The sequence below is a fragment of the Salvia splendens genome, chromosome 19 (assembly GCF_004379255.2).
Source record: "Salvia splendens isolate huo1 chromosome 19, SspV2, whole genome shotgun sequence".
NCBI classification, from domain to species: Eukaryota; Viridiplantae; Streptophyta; class Magnoliopsida; order Lamiales; family Lamiaceae; genus Salvia; species Salvia splendens.
The window spans coordinates 3096772-3120118 of NC_056050.1; the positions used below are offsets into that span (position 1 = coordinate 3096772).

Sequence of the window (23347 nt, forward strand, 5' to 3'; positions counted from 1 at the left end):
GATGTTTCTTGTTTGCTACTCAATTGAGCCAAAAGAATGATAATTTCATATATTGATTGACTGAATAAAACGATAACAACCTAGCCCTATTTATAATACTAGAATACTAGCTTAGGGAACAAGAAACAAATATAAGAAAAGATATGCAAATCCTAATATATCTAAACTAATTAATACTAATCCTAATACTCGTATCAGTGTCACACATGCACCCCCTATGGAAACTATATTACTCCATCCGTCCCACAAGAATATGCATTCTTTCCTTTTTAGTCTATCCTACAAAAATATGTAGTACTTTTTAATTGTAGAACTCTTTTCTCTCTAACAATACTTTATTTACTTTTTCTCTCCACATCGCTCCTACTTTACCAATTTTGCATTAAAACTCGCGCCGAACCCAAAGTGCATATTCTTTGGAGACGGAGGGAATAGTATAATGTGACATGAAATCCACACACGGTTCTCATCCTTATACACAATGGGATCACCGTTAAATTAAATTCACTCACACTTAATCACGTAGCATTTTCAGTCCACTCTCATACTCATGACTACACATACTATAATATGTCAATTTAAATGTGTTGTTTTGCTTTAGCTCTTATTTGTGTTTTGTGTTTTGTAGTAGAGCCTTGTTGTTGCTTCAATTGAACCTTTGCTCACTATAAAAAAAATATTTTAATTGGTTGAGGACCACAAACAACAATGGACCCCAACATCTTCACCCCAGTGGAGTAATAGCAGCTATGACTTATGAGACGAAAGTTGAGTCTTCAATATAAAAAAATCACTGACTTATTATTCTGATATCCAGAAGAAATTTATTGTCAAACTTAGAAATAAATAAACACCTCACTATGAACTAGAATGAAGATATAGAGGTCAAGACTACATGCAACATTCAAAAGTGGATATAAACACATGAGATTAGGATTTTTTTTTTTGGATTAGGTCCTAAAATTTTAGTCTAGTTTTAAAATTGAAATCAACCTTTTATCAAAATAACACTACAATAAAAAATCCATTAAGGACGTTTTTTAATGAAACTAGGGACACTTATTTGTGTTTCTAAATATACCATCAATGCTTCTAAAGACGTCCTTATTGTTGGTGCCCAATTAAAAATTAGATGACGCAAATAGAAGCGTTCTAAAAAAGCAAAAGATGAAGTTAAGTTGTCCTTAATTACTTTAGGAACACTTTCTTTTGCGTACTAAATTGTTGTTATTTTAAAAAAATTTCCAACACAAGTAATTGTTGTCTCGATTTTTGTGGCCTTCAAAATTACAAGTATAATCTTAATACGGCTTGTTTTGTAGGATATTAAATGTATTTTTTAAATCTATAAAGAGGAACTAATTTTGTGGCAGGGAATGCTTTGTCAAAGATAATTATAGACTTATGGATTCATTCAAAATGTGGATTGAATTGCTAACTATCAAAGGGCCTACTCATAATTAAGCTTACCCCATTATGTGACTTGATTTGCCTATAAATACAGAATGAGTGAGAGCATCATTCTCATCAAAAACCAAAATCTTATCCTATAATTTTGAGTAGCAAAAATGAGTTCCAAACTGCTTCTTCTCCTCGGCCTTGTCTTGGCTGTGGCTCTTCTGATCTCTTCAGATGTAGCTTCAGCTAGAGAGCTTGCTTCCGTTGATCCTTGTAAGCCATTTCTTCAATATTTTCCTATATATATGTAATTTGTAGTGTGTGTGTGTGTTACAAATTAAAAACTACTAATTAAATAGAGAACATTTTTTTGTAATTAATTTGTAAGTACTCATTTTTTATATAAAAAATAGATGCAGGTGTGATATTAATAAAATGTAAAAAGAATAAAATAATGTACTATAATGTTATTATAACGAGACTATTTTTTGTGGACGAGGAGTATTATACTTTGAGTGTTGATTTAATTTAAAACAGAGGAGGAAACCGATGGGCGCGGCGGATACAACCGGGGCGGATACGGTGGCGGTGGAGGCGGATACGGAGGTGGAGGTGGATACGGAGGCCGTGGAGGCGGATACGGCGGACGTGGAGGCAAAGGACGGAAGCGCTGCCGCAACCCACACGGGTGCCGATGCTGCAGCTATGGCGCCGAGCCTCACAACTAAGCACTTGCTACTACTTTGTATCTAAAACATTGGTATATCTGTATCTCTATGTCTACCTCTATTACCGTACTCTTTCTTAATTACTTTTCATAAAAAAAAAAGTACGATGGTATGAATAAATCGGAATTTATTCTGACCTACATATAATTGTATCAATTTTATCCTAATCTTTTTAATGTATCACTACAACTAAAAAACCGTTAAAAATATTTTTTAATACAATTAATGATGTTAATTTTTGTTTCTAAATATACCACCAACGCTTTAAAAACATTTTTATTGTTACTGTTCCGATTAAAATTAGAGGGCGCAAATGGAAGCATCCTAAAAAAAGCAAAAGATTAAGTTAATTTGTTCTTAATTTAGGATCGTTTTCTTTTGCATCCTAAATCGTTGTTAGTTTTAAAAAAAAATTTCAACGCAAATAATTGCATCTCGATTTTTATGTCCTTAAAAAATAAGTACTACAAGTTTTTGGTAGTGTATATCAATTTTTATTATCTAAAGATTGAACCATTAGTAGAAAAAATTTTCAAGAATAAATCATAGATATGAAATTTAATACTCCCTTTGTCCACGATTACATGTTCATATTTGACATGAGACAAGTTTTAAAAAATATATACTCCCTCCGTCCTATATTTCCTTTTTAGTTTATCCCACTAAAGATGTCACATTTTCATTTTTGGTAAAAAGTTTTCTCTCACATTAATATAACAATTATATTTTCTCTTTTCACTTCACACACAAAACAAAACCCCATAAAATCCCGTGGCGTCCCACAAGTGTGACATCTTTTGTGGGACGGAGGGAGTACTTCCTTTGTCCGCGAATAGGAGTCCCATTTTTAGTCTGTCCACAAATAGGAGTCTCGTTTCATAATTACTATGAATGATAAAGAGGCCCACATTCCACTCACATAACGTTTAAAACTAGTTTATACAAGTAGAGTATGAAAGAAGATAATGTTTTTGCCAAAAAGAGAACTGACTCAACTATTTTATAATAACCTTAAAAGGAATACGACTCAACAACCTTGAGACATGGAGAGTATTAATTTTATAATGAAATGTGAGTGTGATAAAGTTCGCCGAATGTGCGGTACATTACCAAACGTAATATTAAAAAACAAATAAGACATTTGTTAGTGAATCGTACGAAAATGACAAAATAAGACATTTATTGGTGGAGTAGGTATATACTGCACTTTTTTAATTTTAGAAATAATTATTTAATTGAATTGATATATTATTGAGATAGGAAATACTCTTATGTCACATTAGTATTGTACTAAAGAAAAGTCAACATTTAAAATATAGACGAGGAGAGGAAATTGACAGCAATATAACTAGTGGAGTAATACAATTTGTCGACTCTAGAAAGAATGGCCCAGAGCTTTAAATTCATGGACCAACCCAATTGATATACACTTTGACTTAACAAAGTTTTCAATTCATCAGTTTATGGCATTGTTTATAAGTAAATCTTAGTTTTCCACTCTGCAAATCTTTAAGGTATACAATAAAGAGAAATATTTTCTGAATATATTTTTTTACCTAAATTTCAAAGGTTAGTGTTACAGTGGGCTCGAACCCAAGAACTATATTTCTCTAATATTATGTTTTAATGTTGTTATGCACTTTACCCCATTTTCCGGCCCATTAAGATTTTTAGTGGGTTTTAGACACTCGGGGTTTTAAACCTTAAATTCGTGAATTTCATCTATTGATATCAATATTAGTTTTTATTTCCACACATATTTTAGTTTAATTGATTATTTTTAAAATTGTGGAATGGACCATAATCAAATTTCGTGATTTGTTCAACAATTTATTTTATACAATTTGATTAAGAAAATGTCAAGCCCACAACAGATTACGCTTATATCATAGCAAATGGATCGTTTTATTTAAGTTAATTATGTTTTAATTCTTTTTGAGTAATTTATATCTAATGTAATTTGAGGCGTGCGTAATTGCAAGCTCCATTATAGATTCTTTGTTGGTTATTTCCTAGAGTTGAACTCAATGGCGGATCCAAGAATAAAATGCCGTGGGGTCGAAAGAAATAATAAAATATACTAATATATATACTTATAAAGATACATTATAAATGAAATATCTCTATTTTATATGTACTTCTACGATATTATGAAACTGTCAAAATTAGTTGCGAAAATATCTTCTAGTTGCTGTTGTTTTTGTTCGCCATTAACATTAGAAGAGTTGATGGAAACTCGAGATTTTTTCAAAAATGAATACTCTATCCGTCCCATAATATGAGTCACATTTGATGTGGACATGCGTTTTAAGAAATGCAAAGAATAGTGGGTAGAAAAAGTGAGTGGAACATGAGGCCCACTTTTTTATATTGATTTTTTATAATAAAATGTGAGTGAAGTGAGTTAGTGGAATGTGAGACCTATTTACCATTTATGATAAAAGTGAAATGTGACTCTTATTATAGGACGGACCGAAATGACAAAATATGACTTTTATTGTGGGACGAATGGAGTATCTATTAATCTAAAATAGAAGGTAACTAAAATCAATAATTAAAAGTAAAAGATAGATATTACTCCATCCGTCCCATAAAAATAAATACATTTTCATTTTGGAATGTCACATAAAATTATCTCCTTTTATAGTATTTGGTAACTTCCTTTTCTAGTAGATTAGCCACATTCTTCACTAACAATACTATAATTACTTTTTCTTTCCATTTCTCTCTTATTTTAACAATTGTACATTAATTTCTGTTTTATTCCAAATATTCATATTTTTATCGGACGGAGGGAATATCTATTAAAATTAGGTTAAAATTTATCGGTTACTACGATAATAAAGTAAATTAATTAATAAAACATGACTACAAGATGTTCAATAAACTATACTCCTATAATATAATGCACCGAATCTTTTTTTTTTGCACAGCCTATGCTCTACCCCTCAAACCCTTAATTTGAATTAAAATTAATTTAGATACCGAGCAATCTTAGTTGTAATTTGTAAAGAAAGTATTAACCATTATAATAGAGATAAATTATTTATGAAGAAAGTATTCCCTGCATGTTTTAATTAAAATAAATGAACCCACACATAAAAGATTTAGCAGTAGAGGAAATAACAATGAAGGTGCAAAAGCTACGCGCAGCTTGAAGATGAATCATGGGGCAGAGTTCCGAACGCCGTGGGGTCGGGGGCCGTTGGGAGGAGTATTCCGGCAGTTCACCAGGGATGGCGGTGGGGTCGGCCGACCCCACTCGACCCCACCTCCATCCGCCGCTGGTTGAACTAATCCTAGAGACCTTAGAAATAAAAATAGGGATTTTTTAAGTTGAAATCAAATAATTAGAATCAAAATTTCCTTATGATTTTCTTTTACCCTGAACCCTAGACCCAAGAAATAATCCCCCCCCTCCTCAACAAAAAAAGAAGCCAAGTTTGGCGAGGAACTGGTTGCTCGAATGGGAATCTTTCCCGCAAACAAACTGCCCCTATCATTGATATCTCATTGTCGACCCCTAATACGAGTAACCTCGTATCAAAAACCCTATATTTAGGTATTGTCTCTAACACATGCACCCCTATGGAACTAAATATTACATGTAGAGATGTCAATCGGGCCGGTCCGTCGGGTCTCGGGCCAACCCTACTCGGGTTGCGGGTCAATCGGGTGCGGGCTAATCGGATTGTGATTTCTTTCGGGTTATAAAAGTTTAACCCTAACCCTAAAGGTCGGGTTTCGGGCTAGCCCAGCGGATTAATCGGGTTGCTATCGATAATATTAACATGCGATCAATCCAATAAATAATTATTAAAATTACTAAATAATTATTAAAATTACTAATACTCGTACAATGTAAAACATTTAATTATGATATATTTGAGATATATGCTTAAACTCCATCATAAGCATGATCAAATACTAATATTTGAGATATTTCGTAGAATTTTAATGTATGTTTTAGAAATGTAAATAATTTTTTAGTGAATTTGAAGTTTTTAATTTATTTATTAATTATTATATTAATAAAAATTCAATATATAATAGTTAAAATTAATCAATGAAGTGTCAAATTAGGAGTAAAAAAAATAGAATAATAGAAATTTTATCGGGTTTTCGGGTCTGGCCCTAACGGGTTGCGGGTTAATCGGTTGCGGGCTAATTGGGTTTTGATTTTATCGGGCTAGAAATTTCCAGCCCTAACCCTATAAATTTGGCGGGCTATTCGGGCCAGCCCACAAGTTACGGGCTACATTGACATACCTATTTACATGAAATTTGTAACAATATTCTCTTTTCTATGCACAAGTTGCCATGGAACAACCCTCTGTAACCTCCTCCCAAAGAAGCATCCATATTTAATTTGATAGTATCCAGTATAGGGTTTAGACCATGGTCATAATTTGATAGTATCTAGTAAGAGGGTCCACAATAAGGGAGCCCCGGCGGCCACCGACTCCACGGATGCGCCGGGGAGAGAAGGGGCGGACAGCCCACAACCGAGTAGTCGGCGTGGACGGGGCGGGGAGCAGCGAGCCCGCGGCGCTGACCACAGAGGCCGGATGTTTTTTTTTTTGTTTTTTTTTTGCATTTTCGGATTTGAAAGATTTAATTTTTTTTGGTGTTTTGAGAAGAGAGAAGAATGAGAAAGAAGATGATAAGTAGGTTTAGATCATTTTGGGCTTTTTAAATGATTTTCGATTAATTTGGTCAAACGACTGCGATTAAAATGATTAGGTTTATAACCCATTTAGTAGTACTATTTAAAAAGTTAACAAACAAGTTTGGTCATTAGTTTATTTTTTTTAATTAAATTAAATAATTTTTTCTAATTATTTTTGTCCGATAATTTTAATTTCAATTGAATTAAATATAAAAATAATTAATAAAATAATATGATTTGTGGCTAGGGCGTGTCCACTATTGTCGTGGACAAATTTTTTATAGCGGTGGACAAAAAAAAATTGGTTGTGGACAAAAAAAAATGGTTTGTTCACCAAAGTGTGCATGTTATTGTGGACACTCTAGAGATAATAAATGGTATATACCGCAAATAACACGGTATACCGCAATTGCGGTATATACTGGAAATCACGGTACGGTATACCGACAAAAGGGGTACGGTAAAGGTATGGTTTTTGGTCATACCGCACGGTACGGTACGGTATGCGGTATGGCCATTTCGGCGCGGTATACCGTACCGTTCCAACCCTAAGTTAGAGAAGTATTCAAGTGATGATAATCATGAATTCAGCTATGAAAATGAAACGAGTGACCAATTTTATTTTTCCAAAACGAGTGCAGAAAATGAAAGCATCTATTAAGGTGGAACGAAGGGAGTAGTTAGCAACACACAAATATGTGTGATATGTTTATCCTAAATTCTGTTGGTCATTTTGAGTACAAGATTTAAAAAATAATAGTAGTACTTATATAATTAAATGGAGAGATAACTAGAAAAGTGAAAAAATATTATAAAACTCTCAAATTTCTCGCTCTCTTCTCTAATACATCTGCTTGAAGAAGAAGAGGTTATAGTTGTAATTTGCTTTGAATAATGGAGAATAAAATGAGAAAAGATGAAGACAGAGAGATGATCGAATGTAGAAGTTGGGTATGTGGTTTGTGATCACTCGATCTGAAAAAATACTAGCTATCCACTAAACGGGTTTGGCATCAGTAACTAATCTGCTAAAAACACTCCTAAAAATAGCAATGGACTTGACTCTATTGACTCTGGAAAGATATTGGAATTGGAAAGAACAAGTCAAAGACTTGCTTTACGATTATTCGAATAACTTGAAACAGAAAATACTTAATTTAAAATACTACAAAACTTGAAATTCAAAAATCAGGTCTAATTCATTTAACCACAAAAGGTAATATGATTATATGAATAAATCCGAATTTATTCCGATCTACAAATTTTATCAGTTTTTATCCTAATGTTTTTAATTTATAATATCAATTTTATAATCCGAATTTGTTTTTAAATTTAAAATAAATATTTAAATAGGAAATATAAAGAATGAGATAGAATTGTTAAATTAAAAATGAAAGATGAAATTGATATAATTAAAAAACATAATGATAAAATACATAAATTTTACAACTGTGATAGGGTATACGTCACATTTGTAAATTTGTTGCATTAAGCAGGGACGAGGAGAGTAAATTGACAAAAGTAGTACTCCCTCTGTCCCACAAAAGATGTCATATTTGTGGGATCATACGAGATTTTAGAAGGTTTTATTTTGTGTGTTAGGTGGAAATAAAAAATATACTAATATTTATATTATTGTGGGAGGGAATTTTTTCTAAAATGAAAATATGACATTTTGTGTGTTAGGCATCTTTTATAGGACTGAAAAAGTACAATTTGTCCAACTATATAGAGAATGGCCCAGAGCCTTAAATCTATGGACCGACCCAATTAATATGCATTTAGACATTACAAAGTTTTCAATTCAAAAAATTATTGGCCTTGTTTATAAGTCAATCTTTATTTTCCACCCAGCAAATTTGCAATAAAACTAAATAATTCCCCAAGGCCACCCGCAACGCGTCACGCGGGTGGCTCGTAACATGTCACGCCAGGACGAGACGGCGGCGAGACGCGTTGCAGCGTCCCGTCTCGTCCCCAGCCCGCCGAGACGGATGGCGAGCCGTCTCGCCACCCGCCCGCGCGACATGGCACTCTCCGACGCCATGCGTGATGTCCACTCGCCGGCCCGCAAGTGGGCATCGTCACGCTGACGCAATAAATTATTTTTTTTAAATTTGAATTTTAAAAAAAAAATCAAAAATCAAAAAAACGGTAATATTACCGTTAATATTACCGTTATTTATTTTTTATTTTTTATATTTTTTTACTCTATAAATACTCCTAAGTCATCCTCATTTCACACACAAATACACATCTATTCTTCCCAAATCATCTCCATTTCCTCTCCAATTTTCATCTAACCTCTCATCACAAAATGTCTGGCGACGGAAACTCTGGCGGTGGCGGTTCCGACGGGTTTGACATCAACGCATTCGGCAACTGAGGGGCATGTACAATGTCCTGGGTGGTGGTTCCGGTTCGTCGACGCCGGGGGTACCAACCACCCCATTTTGATGTGGATGCATACGCCCGTCCCTCTGCCCCAAGGTATTCGCAGGGATTATCCCAGATTCGTGAGGATTATTCGGTTGAACCCACTCCGGAAGGAGGCCGAGACGGTGGAAGCTCCAGGCGGAAGCGGATGAGGAGGAGAAGGATCTAGGCCGGCATCCGTACAGCCCCAAGGAAACGTTGGCTGTGTACAACGCCTGGATCAGTGTCTCGTGCGATCTCATCGTCGGGAATCAACAATCCCGAAAGTGCTTCTGGGAAAAGGTCACCGAGTCCTACCACGAGATTAAGCCGAAGGGGTCCCGCCGCAGCACATTTAAGATGCTCCGCGCTCACTTTGACCGAGTCGACAGAGAGGTCAAAAAATTATGTGCCATCTACAAGAGTGAATCGGCTCATTACCAAAGTGAAGCCATGGGAGACGACACAGGAAAACAATTCAAACATGTCGATGTTTGGGATGTCATCAAAGACGAGGAAAGGTGGGCCGGCGGTGTCCGGTCCAGCTCGGGCTCGACCTCGAAGCGCAGGAAGCACACGGCGGGTGGCCAATACTCGTCTAGTGAGGGCGGTTCGGGCAGCGCCGCACAAGAGTTTGCCTCGCAGGAGGTTGAGGGCACGGCAGACGATGCCGGGGGTCCTCCCATGGGCGCCGTCGGCCGCAAGGGAGAAATGCGGCGAAGGCGGCTAGAGGGAGAATGGGCCAAGCCAAATCAAGCCAGGCGGGCTCAGGGCACCCTCGAACTCCCTAATGTCCATGTACATGACCGCCACAATGGCAGACACTTCCTGCATGACGCCTCCCAATACCAAGCCTATCTTGCCGGAATTGAGTTTATGGCAAGATAACTTGGTATTTCGCCTCCAGGTGGTTTCAATGCACCTCCACCGCCTTCGGGAGATGATTCGCCGACGGAGTAGTTTTTTTTATTTTCTATAAAATTGTATTTTAAATTATGTAATTTTTATTTTTTTTAGGATTTTAATTATGTGTTTTTTTATTTTTTTAAATTTTAAGTTGTAATTTTATTTTATTTAATGAAGTGTGTTTTTATTAATTGAATTTGTTGGAAATAAAAATAAAAAATGAAATTGAATGAATAGTAATTTAAGAGACGGTTAAGGGACGGATAAGAGATGGAGGGTTGCAGGTTCTGTCCCTTAGTTAAGAGATGGAGTAAAAAAGTACAGTGGGGCCCAAGAATAGTAATTTAAGAGACGGTTAAGGGACAAATAAGATACAGCGTTGCAGATGGCCTAATATTATGCATGACTGTTGTTCTGCACTTTGGCCGATTTTCCATCCCATTAAGATTTTTTGTGGGATTTAAACCTTAAATTCTTGAATTTCGTCAGTTGATATAAATTTTAGTTTTAAGTTTCACATATCATATTTTAGTTTAATTAATTATTTTTAAAGTTGTCGAATGGATCATAAATTTAGTATAGTCTTAAAAAATAACCAAATCCTAAGAGCATCAGCAATGTCGGACGTCCGGATTTTTAATTTTTTTTACCTATGTATTTTTTTAAAATAATTATGTATTTTTTTAAAATAAAGTGGTTGCATTTTCTCCGTATTCATATCGAAATTTTAATTTCGTAAATTGTTTAATTTGGTGAATTTGTGAATTTTTATAATTGTGGATGTCCGTCGGGATATCCTTGGGGATGTCTGCCATTGTGCAGTGGGATGTCCTTATGACATGGCAGAAGGTGTTTTTGGGAAGTCCGCCGGAACATCTGTCCCACTGTGGATGCTCTAATGCATAACCAAATAATCGAACAAAGGGATTTATTTTTAGATGCCTATAAGGTCATTTTTATATCGATTTAGTACATAATACGGAATTTCGTTTGTTAGATCGTTTTAGTTCATATGAGTTCATATCCTTGTATGAACTACAACAATCTAAAAATGTCCTAACTGGCACATGAAAATGACCTCCGTATTATTAATCTCATCTTTTTATTTTTGATATAATGACTAAGATTTGGTCTCTGGTTATAAATTTCAATTTTATTAACTGAAAAGTAGAATCCAATCTAGTCCTGGAATCTTGATTATGGATATGTAATTAAAACAATGATTAGTTATAAGACTAAATGAGTCAATTAAAAATTGTTCACATTTGTTTGGGATGAAAAATGCACCTGGACGCTAGCACACCTACATTCAGATGTTGTATGTTCCTCTTCCTTAATATGGAGTGGAATGAAAGAGACAAACACAAGAATTTTATGATTGAAAAAAGTCCTATTAATATAATGCTAGCTGATCTAGTTTTATATGAAATAAATACTTAGAGCTATACAAATATAGTTTATAACAAATACTCCTATATGGAGTAGATTTTATTCAAAATCCCTAGAGAGGAAAAACATGTTGATGTCTAGCTAGTGAAAAGGAAAAGTTGATTAGGAAATGTCGTCGGCTAAAATATCATGGGAAATGGATCGTTTGATTGGTTAATTAAAAACTTAAATATGTATCTCAAATATTATCGAAATGAAAATTATAGTATCATGTAATAAATGTAAGTTTGAATTCAATAATTTGATTTGTCTAGTAAAATCTATACGCCTAAAATGGATTTGCACAAGTTTATATATATTCTTCTTCATGTGGGATTCCATTAATTAATGGTTATATAAGTTTGAATTATATCTTCTTCTTGTTGTTTTGTTTGGTTTGACCGTTCGTATAAAATACTTGAACGAAAATAATTTAGACATCAAATATTACTATACTTTATCAATCATGCATATCATAAAGACATTTTTTAAAAAAAATTATAATGAATGTCAAATTATAGTTTATCCTAGAATATTGAAAATTTTAGTTAATTTAATTTGATACAGGCGAATATTATCGATAAGAGTTTATGAAAATGTAAATTGTAAGTTGCTTGAAGTGAGGAAGAAACTCTAATTAATCCGAAGAAACTTAATAATTCAACTTTATTAATCGTTCAACTCTACAAAGTTTACAAATGCACGCATTACTTCGACACGTTCCTTCATAAAGTTGTTTTGACTTTATTAATAGTCTTGCAATTTAATTAAGCTCTTCAATGAAAGGTGAATTAAGAATTTGACAACTAATCGCATTTCAGTTTATGGAATTTGATCCATATATATGTTTTCATTATTCTAGCTTATTGAAAACGTTAAATATACTTTACCTTATTTAAGAATATTTATTTTTCATATCGATAATAAGATTTAATATTTTTTTATCTCCATTACTAGGATTCTCTAATCAAGCCAATGAAATATGATCAAGTAAAATTAGTTCAAAACGATAATATATATATATACACCCAGATATTATCATATTCCAAGACATCTAATAAACAAAAAAAAAAAGTCTAGGTGTTTTTAATAGTCGTAAGAATGTAGCAATTGGGCGACACATATATAACAATTAATATTCATTGCGTCTTTTCTTTAACTTCATATTCCTTTCTCTTTAATATTGTGATTATACCTTAACTTCATTTTATTCTTTGAGGTCCAAAATATTCTCAATCCTATAGGATATAAACCGATAGTGGAAAGTCGCCCTTGTTAATATGCAACCCTTATTAGAATTTATATATACTTTTTTTACGCTTTTATTGTTGATGGGTGCATTATATAAATAGTTATATTAATTAATTTTACTATTCTTACTCCATTTTCATTTGTACTTTATTTTCAAAATTTTATCAACAATATTGTTTATATTTATTTAAAAACACTATTTTTAAAGGTACCATAAATATGGAGACCAAATGCTCATAATCGATCATTGGCATGAATTATAAAATACAAATGTTAAAGTTAGTTATAAAGTCTTATTGTATTGGTGACTCCGAAATGATGCTCACAAAATTGAACTAAAGAACAAGACGTTGGTTTTTATAAAAGTGAGAATAAATAAAAAAAATATATTGAAAATGAAACATTAACAAACTCTAGTTAGAATATGAGAGGAATATCGATTTGAAATTCGATAGCTCATATTAATATTACCGGTAGTGTGATTGCAAATGAGTCCCTTTTTTTTAGCAAAATTCAATTATTTTATTTTATATTCTTAGTTTACTTTTTTCATATATTTAGCTTATTCTCTCATGCTTTATTTATTCTTATTTCTCACAACTCACAGCTTCCTTCATTCATGTGCCAATAAAAATATCTCACTTAGTCTGAAATAAATAAAATATTAAAATTATTGGTTATTGTTAGAGAAAATATATACTCATACATTTTTCAAAGAAAAAACAGTCTTTATTTCTGTTGTGGGACATTCATAAAATGTGCATTATCTTTATCTATTTTTTTTCTCTAATCAGTTGAACCTTATTTTTACTAATAATAATTTAATTATTTTTTCTTTACATATCTTTCTTATTTTACTAGTTTTGTATATTACACCTCATCATAGTTAAAATATTCACCTTTCTTTTTTATTTGTCCTACTAAAAATACTCATTTTCTATATTTGGAAATAAATTCATTTCTCCTCTCTTCTTATTAAAATATTAAACTAATTGCTACCTAACTACTCTCGCTAAATTCTGGTGCCAGTCAAATTTTGAGTGGGACGGAAGGAGTATTAAAATTATTAGTCGTTCATTATTTTTTTTTGAATGCAAGTTTTATCACAAAAAAGTTTAGAGAGAGAAATTGCACTTCTTTAAAAGACACACACACGGCTTCTTTTTTTGCACATAAAGATGGAACATGATGGAATTTGATTTTGTGCCACTCAATTTGGTTTTGATGCAATTGTTAATTTCAATAGGGGTGGCAAATCGTGCGTGTCGGGTCGTTATCGTGTCGACACGATAACGACACGAACACGATAACAACAAACACGAACACGACCCGTTAAGAAAACCTCAAACACGAACACGAACACGACACGAAACCCTCAGACACGAACACGACACGAACCCATTAACGACACGAACCAATTCGGGTCAACACGACACGATAACAACACGTACACGAGATGACACGATAACGACTCGATAACAACACGACCTGATAACGGTTAAACCTATTAAAAATGAAAATAATAAGAATTAATAATATTAAAATATTATTTGTTAACGGATAACAAGAACACGAACATGAACACGACACGAACACGTATTGTTAACGGATAACACGAACCCGACACGAACACGACACGAACACGACACGAAATTTTCGTGTCCTTAACGGGTCGACCCGATAAGGACACGAACCCAATAAGCTCTGACTCAAATCCATTATTTTCGTGCCGATTCGTGTCGTGTCAAAAATTACCAGCCCTAAATTTGAACGGTGCCATCAATCATTCGCCTTTTCAATTTCTTTATTGAATTCATTTTATTAATTTCTATATTCCTAGACTAGGTCATAATTCAAATTCGCTGTCACATGAATTTGTAGATATATTTCCTTAATTTCTAGTTAATTAAGGCACTTCTTTTTTATAGAGAAATAAAAATATAAACAAATATAATAAATAAAGTAAAAGAAATATAAAAGAACAAAGAATAGAGAAAAAACTTTATAAAAAAATTGACTCAATTAATCAATGGTGTGAGTAAATCAAGAAAATTTTACATGGACCCTACTTATGTATGGCTTCGAAATTGGAAACAGTATTCCGTTTGTCTCCACAATTTTTTTATTCCAATTAGATGGTAGTACTCCAGAATATACTTTGAAGATAAATATTACTCCCCATGTTCATCGAATCGAAGATGACTCTCTTTCCTTTTTAATTTATCCCAACTAAGATAACTCATTATTTAAAATGGAATCACTTTTATTTCTACTTTATTCTCTCTCACTTACTTTACTCTCCTCACTCAACACACAAAACAAAATTACATAAAATCTCTCGTCGCTCAAGGAATGAGTCATCTTCGTTGGGATGGAGAGAGTATCTGATTGTGATATGGGTCTCCACAATACTCCTTCGTGCTATTAAAGTATCATACTTTCTTTTTTTTATTTGTCACACAAAAAATACACATTACTAAAAATAGAAACACCTTTATCTCTATTTTATTCTTTTTACTTTACTCTTTCCACTTGACACACAAAATAAAGTGTCATAAATTCTCGTGCAGCTAAATAAAAGAGTAGTCTTTCTTAGAATGAAAGGAGTACTATTTTTGAAGAAAAATAAAAATTCTAACAACAAAAAGAACTCATACCTGGAATATACGAGTGAATTGAATATAAAAAAAATATGTAAATTCAAATCTAATACAATGAATATTTTAAATTTTTCTGAAAATATAATACTCCCCTGTCTCATCAAAGATAACTCATTTTCTTTTATAGTTTGTCTCATTTAAAATAATTCATACTAAAAATAGAAATCATTTTATTTCTATTTTATTTTATCTCTTTTACTTTATTCTTTCCATCTAAAACACAAAATAAGATGACATACTCCCTCCGTCCCGCACTACTCGCACTTATTTCCTTTTTGGGCGTCCCAAGTTACTTGCACTCTTTCCATTTTTAGTAAAAAAATTCACCTACAGCCGTCATTTTTTACTTTCCTATACACTCATTCCTTAATCTCCGAGCCGAAAAGGAAATGAGCGAGTAGCCCGGGACGGAGGGAGTATAATTTTGTACTCCCTCCGTCTTATAATAAATGACATAGTTGAAGAATGATATGAGATTTTAGGAGATAATGTTTTATGTATTAGATTGAGAGAGAAAATAGTATACATTAAATGTGAGAGAAAACTTAAAAAAAAAAAAGAAATATGACAATCTTTAACCTGTGATAAAGAAGTATAATATCGAGTAATACCGTCTAAAGAAGGAGACAACTTCAATGGGGACGGAGAGAAGTAGCAGTAAATTTTGGATTAATTATAGTCAATTTATATTATCACACGCCTTACTGCTAATATGACACGTGGCCATTACTCATCGACTTATTTTGTCTTCCAGTTGATGCATTCATCTCTCTAAAAACTGAAACACCACAGCTTTAACAAAGCAAATTCATTAGTTTTCCTTTTCACATCATCCAAATTTCCGAGGTAAACTAATCTTCTTCTGCAATTCCCCTTTGATTTCTGATACCGATAATAATCTCTGATCGTTCCTTCTACGATCATGATCAAGCTTCTTTTTTTTCCTGGAAAAAGTAGAAAGAAAAAGACGGTCTTTCAACAATTTCTCAAGAAAATACAACAAGAAAAGAAAAGATCAAATTTTTCACTTTAAAAAAAAGAGAATTTTCTAGAATTTGGCTCTGCAATCGAGAACTTGTTTGCGTTGACACCTGTTGTACTTTTTACTGGCTTCTGGCATTGGAAATCAATCACACTTTTTTTTTCATTTTTTTCATTTCAATTTAGAAAAGTTTCGAGTTTATCCGATTCACTATCTCGGTTGCAGATTGAGTGATGAGAGAGACCGAGGGTTTGAATTCGAGCTTTGAGAAATTGATGGTTTTCGGCGCTGCTGAGAGCATGAGCATAACAGAGTGGAAGGATGTTCCGGTGGAGCTGCTGCTCAGGATTTTGTCACTGGTGGATGATCAGACGGTGATTGTGGCTTCTGGGGTTTGCCATGGATGGAGGGATGCCATTTCTTGGGGCCTCACTCGCCTTTCCCTCTCTTGGTATATGCATATATTCTCTCTCCTTTCTCAATTTTGTGTTCTGTTTCGGGGAATTTTGAGAGAATGAGTAGTTGATGGTTTCGCTGATATTTTCCATCTTTAATGTGAGATTATGTAGAGATGAATTCTTGGGATATTTCTATGCTTTACATAGACTAATTGTTTTGGAAAATTTGAGAATTTTGATTGATTTGGGAATTTTGAGAATTCTTGGGATATTATTTCTATGAATTTTGATTGATTTGGGAATTTTGAGAGAATTAGTAGTTGATGGTTTTGCTGATTTCTTGGGATATTTCTATGTTTTACAGAGACTAAATGTTTGATTGAATTTTCTTGTTATTGATGTGTTTGAATTTGTGATGTGTTCTTGTTATAAACACACACCACACATAGATTCCAGTTTCTCATATGGAAATTGTGGGTTTTAATCCATTTACTGTGTGGTTTAAAGGGTAAAGTTAAGTTCTTGATTTGAGAGTTATCATGGTGTGAAGTTTCTTATTGATTTTGCATATGGTCAGGTGCAAGAGGAGCATGAATGATCTGGTGCTATCTCTGGCCCCTAAGTTTACGAAACTGCAGGCTCTCGGGTTGAGGCAGGACACGCCACAGCTCCATGACGACGCTGTTGAGGCGATTGCAGCCCACTGTCATGAGCTTCAAGAGTTGGATCTTAGCAAGAGCTTCAGGCTCACTGATCGCTCGTTGTACGCGCTGGCCGTTGGTTGTCCCGAGCTCGTGAAGCTGAATATCAGCGGCTGTACAGGCTTCAGTGATACTGCTCTTGGATATCTGACCGGGTGTTGCAGGAAACTGAAGACCTTGAATCTTTGTGGTTGTGTTAGGACCGCGACGGATAGGGCGTTGAAGGTTCTGAAAATCGCTGGCTCGTTTAAATTTCTGTCTCTTAATACATAAGCTGGTCTCTATCAAATGTTGTTGTATGCTTTGTGCAGGCAATTGGGTACAACTGCCATCAAATGCAGTCGTTGAATCTTGGATGGTGCGACCGGGTTGGTGATGAAGGTGTTAAGAGTTTGGCTTATGGCTGCCCTAATCTTAGAGCTCTTGACTTGTGCGGATGCGTTCTTATTACAGGTACTGGTTCGTTTCCTTGTTTTTCGAATGTTGGGAGGTACAAAGATTATCTCTAGCATGAATTTTGTTTAGTGTAGCTAACTATCTACGGTTGATTTGGGGAAGGCCACTTGTTTCAACCGCTTGAAATTCGTTAGTTAAGATCACGAATTGATGTTGTGAGGTTAAACTCGTTTAGATTGCATCAATTGCTTGATGAGTTTCTGCTGCTGTCTTCGAAGTTCTTTTATCTCTGACTGTTAGATTTGCTATTTTCTGATTTTTTTTCTTTCGGCCTGACTGACTTACATTGCAACAGACGATAGCGTCGTTGCATTGGCGAACAACTGCCTCCACCTGAGGTCGCTCGGGCTGTACTTCTGCCAGAACATTACGGACAGGGCAATGTACTCTCTAGCACAGAGCCGGGTGAAGAACAAGCACGATGTTTGGGCATCCATGAAGAGCAGGTACGAGGAGGAAGGGCTTACGAACCTCAACATCAGCCAGTGCACGGCCCTCACGCCCCCTGCGGTACAGGCACTGTGCGACTCTTTCCCTGATTTGCACACATGCCCCGGCCGACATTCCCTCATAATCAGCGGCTGCCTCAACTTAACATCTGTCCACTGCGCCTGCGCCTCCATGCAGGCGCACCGGGCGCCACATGCGATGCCTCATCTCGCACACTGAGTCGAGGTTGGACCGGAATATGTTGTATGTAAATAAAGGTGTATCTTGAAACCGGACTTTTTATGCATTTGTTGATCCTTATGAAGGGCTGGATTGGTTTTATGTTGGTTTATGGTTTTAAAAATACTGTGATTTACGAGATGAAGTATTGCTTTGTGTGGTATTTCTACGACATCCATTAACTGATTAAGGGCAACAATAAACATCGAGGGGAATATTTGCCCTATTAGAATAATAACAATAGAAATGTGAATGTCTGAACTATTTGATTTGGTTTTAAATAAACTTGTTTTGAGGTTGATAATTTGGAATTTTGGATCTTACCCGAGTAGACATAAAATTACAAAATACTGACATAAAATTACAAAATACTACTACCTCCGTGCTACGCTAATACACAATTGTTACTCACAATTGTTTCGGACATGAGTTTTAAGAAATATAAATAAAAGTTAGTTGAATAAGATAAAAAAAAGTTAGTTGAATAAGTTAGTGGACTATATATCCTATTTATTTATATTAATTTTATATATCCTATTTATTTATATTAATTTTATAATATAATGTGAGTGGAATAAGCTGATGGAATATGAAACTTATTTATCATTTATGGTAAAAGTGAAATGTGACCCTTATTGCGGGACAAACTAAAATGATAAAATATGACGCTTAATGTGGAATGAATTGAAATAACAAAATGTGATTTTTATCGTGGGACGGAGGTAGTACTACTCTTTATCCTTGGGGTCGGCAAGTTGTGCATGTTGGATCATTATTGGATCAATTTAATTAAATCTAATTTAATTTATCCTGAAATTATTTACTCTCTCATTTCCGCTTTAGCAGTCTCGGTTACTTTTGTGCACTCGTTTTATAAAAATGATAATAAATAGTTAAAGTGAAGAAATGGTAAAGTAAGAGAGAAAATATTGTAGAGAGTCTTTTCTACATTATTCTCTCTTACTTTACCATTTTTCACTTTAATTGTTTCTTATTATTTTTACAAAATGAGTGTAGAAAAGTAACTGAGACTGCTAAAATGGAACGGAAGGAGTAGTTCTTATCGAGTTGAGAAGGTCATACATCTTGATCTAAATCCTTTAATTTTGTGTTTATTCGTATCGAGTAAAAATTACCTATAGCCTAGTATAGTCTTCCTATTAAATATCATACTCCATCCGTCCTTGAAAGTATGAACTATTTCGTTTTTAGTCAGTTTCTGAAAAGTATGAAATTTCTAATTTTTAGTCAAATTTGGACAATATTTCATGGGCGGAGGGATTATAATTTTGTTAAATTTCGTGATTTTTATAACTATAATTGTTTTTAGAAACACATTTAATTTTTAACCAATAAGGTTCTATATAAGAGACATATTCACTGATATATTCACTATTTGAGAGCCAAAAAACACACACACACACAATGAGTAGAAGTTGCAACACAGGCTGAAATTTTCGGGTATCCATGGTGTCTACGGAGTTTTCGGGTAACCGATTTCCGGCATTGACCGTGGGCCCCAGTTTGACCTACTTAGTAACCACTATATGTTTATATATATAAAACAGTTCCAAAACCACACCGCCGCAGTCTTTCCCCTCCACCACCCTCACTCTCATCCCACCGCCGTCAAAAAGCAGGTAATCCATTTCTTCAATTATAACAACTTTTACTGCAATTTCTTTAATATTTTACACATTATTAGGAACAAACTAAACCTCTCGTGAAGAAAAATGCTAATTATAAAATTTTTGAGACTGATGGGAGAATTTGACAAGACCCTTGTATAAGTTTTTTTGCATCTCAATCATGTTTTCTTTCTTGGGTGATGCATTAATTTGGGATGAATTGGGTATGTGGTTTGGATTTTGGTTGTGTTACTAGAATGGAAAAAGATTCAATTTTTATGTTTTGTTCTTGAAAATACTGAATGCTGGTTGTGTTTTCTTTGCTGGGGTTATGCAGAAGTCTGAATTTTGTGATTTAATCTACTTAATTCTTGAAACTTATTGTGGTCCTCTGTTCCCAATTGCTGTTTAGTTGATATAATTCTCATTTTGTTGTTTTGATTTGAATTTGTTTTGATTAGGATGGATTCATCTCAAGCTATGAATATGTCTTTAGATAGTCATGATTTGGAGGCCTTTGGAATACTTAGGGACATCAAAGTTAAAGACCAAAGTGAGCATGTTCGAAAGAGAAGAAAGACCGATGAATCTCCGGGATCTATATATTGGAATGATTACACCAGAGTGTGGGTTGAAGAAGGGGATCCTCCTATTATGAAGCTTGAAGGAATGTGCAAACATTGTGGTACCTTCATTTCAGTAAACTCAAGTGGATGCGGCGCCAATGGTTTAAGAAAGCATAATGCTTCATGTTTGAAGAGGAAAGTAGCATTGCAAGCCGGTAGAAGCCAGACGGTAAAAGCCAACACATCTTTGACTAAATGGAAGTTTGATCAGAGGGCAATTAGACCAGCGTTATGTGAGATGGTCATCCTTCAAGAGCTCCCTTTCACATTTGTAGAATGCGACATTTTTGCAGATTCATCCAACTTGCTTGTCCGCAATTCCATATTCCGGAAGGATATGATGTAAGGAATGATTGTGTGAGGTTGTTTCATAAGCACAAACAAGGCTTGCGCAAATTTTTTGTCACGCCCGCATTTTCTAAGGATAGAAAACACGGTTGATCGCGACTAGGGGAGGGTTAAAGAAGCGGGGAAGAAAGGGGGGAATCAACACAAATCGACAATAGCTCGAAACAAATGGGAATAGCCCGAATAAAATCAGAGTATCATTTCAACAATCAACAACTCCAAATGAAAATATCTCAACAATACACGAACTCAAAAGAAACAGTATTTAGCGGAAGCATTCGAGAGTAAAATACTATTATGTATGAAGACATAACATATTCTAGACATTTGATAGACATTCTCCACTTTTATGCTCAACACCCACCGCGCTCGTCACCGCTCAACCTGCACATAAGGAAAACATATGCAGGGCTGAGTACTTGATGCACTCAGTGGACAAATGCCAAAACAATTTTAAAAACAATAGCTATATCATGCCACAATTGAGTGACCTCGGGGTTTTAACTTGAAAAGGCCCGTGACACTAAAAATATCTCAAACACAAACTTTCAACTCATCCTCAAATCCTTTTTCCTCATCATTTCAAAACACAATCATTTCCCCTTGATTTACTTAAGAAACTGTCATATCTGTTCTTTAGGGTGCCGTGTAAGGGGGCCACTTTTCACGAGCACGAAAACCGGCCAACCCGTTCGATGACTCACAGTCCTCATAGTGTACTCTAGCCCAAGCAGGGACCCACCCTTGCTAGGACCCGAATTCGATTAAACTCATAGTAGGGACTCACTCCCCACTAAGCAATCATCAACATCAACATCAATCTCATCAACATCAATCTCAACAACCTCAACCTCAACAACAACATCAAAATCCTGTGAACGAGAATGTGGCCGCAAACTCGATCACTAGACCAGCCGACCCAAAAGACGGCTCACGATCCCCATTGGTGTACACTAGCCTGAGTAGGGACTCACTCCCTAGTCAGACCCGAATTCGATTTCAATAGGTCTAGTAGGGACAACTCCCTTGCTAAACAAACAGATAGGCATTTCTCAAAATAAAAACATGGCATGATATTCCCTTTGCAAACTTTATTTTCCTCTAAAACGTATTTGAAACATAAATCATTTTTCTGCATAGGTCGAGCATCGTCTCACATCACATCAACAAGTCGAGCAATTCACAACCACTCAAAAAAAGCTATACAACGCAACACATGACAATCACTTTCACTTTAAGCACATAAATCACATAATCAAGTAATAATCGTAATCTCAGGCATTTCGTCACATAAAATGATGCTCAAACCAATATATATTAAAATGAAAGCTCTTGAAAACACTTTAGTTTGAAAGCCCACCTCGTTCGTTTAAAGCTTTAACTTGTGTTTCATTCCGTTCTCGAAAAGCGTGCATAAAAAGCCTTCGTCATCATGAGTGTTCTCCTTAGCCCACTTTCTAGTTATTCAATTTGGGCAGCCCCTTTATTCTTTACCAAGGCCCAAGCCTCTTAAAATTAATTAATTGACCCAAAACTTGTCACACCCATTTTGATTATTCAAGAGGCGGACGCATCTTCTCTCTTCACGCTAAAAAAAAGTCACCAAATTCTCTCTTCAAGAAACAACAAGCTCCGCATCTTCATCACCCTATGCTGCAGCTGTTGCCCGCATATCATCTCTCTTCAAGAAAACAGCAAGCTCCTCATCTTCGTGTCTCCGGCGTCCAGCAGATCTCGCCATCACTGTCGTCTCATGTCCGGTATCACATCAAATTCCCAAATCAGAGCACAATCTCACATCTCTCTCAGCGTTGCTGTTTTTCTCCCGCCGTGGCTGTGCGTGATCCAGCCCAAAGCCGAGGTCACGTCGCCGCTGCTGCTCGGTCGTGATGCAAGACTGAAGCCGCCGCCATCGCCGCACAGCCGCCGCTTTGAGCAGCTGCTGCTGTTCACACACCGGATGACAGCGCCGCTGCTCCCTCGGTCAGAACGCAGCGCTGCCGTTCGCACCCGACGCCGTCACCGCATCGAAGTCGCGGTCAGCCCCTGCTCCTCGCTGTTCAGGCAGCCTCCGTCCTCTCCAG

The 23347-nt window shown here is 35.1% G+C and overlaps 1 protein-coding gene and 1 long non-coding RNA gene across 2 annotated transcripts; both read left to right on the forward strand.

Annotated features, from left to right (window-relative positions):
- Positions 1-1488: 1488 nt before the first annotated feature.
- Positions 1489-2266, forward strand: LOC121779578. Its single transcript, XR_006045852.1, has 2 exons — positions 1489-1671; positions 1936-2266. It is a non-coding gene; the product is annotated as an uncharacterized LOC121779578 (long non-coding RNA).
- Positions 2267-16162: 13896 nt separating this feature from the next.
- On the forward strand, positions 16163-18824 carry LOC121780139 (F-box protein SKP2A-like). The gene is made up of 5 exons (XM_042177661.1): positions 16163-16301; positions 16663-16888; positions 17413-17761; positions 17848-17989; positions 18288-18824. The coding sequence occupies exons 2-5, from the start codon at positions 16671-16673 to the stop codon at positions 18659-18661; spliced, it is 1083 nt and encodes a 360-aa protein (XP_042033595.1). The 5' UTR covers positions 16163-16301; positions 16663-16670; the 3' UTR covers positions 18662-18824.
- Positions 18825-23347: the final 4523 nt, after the last annotated feature.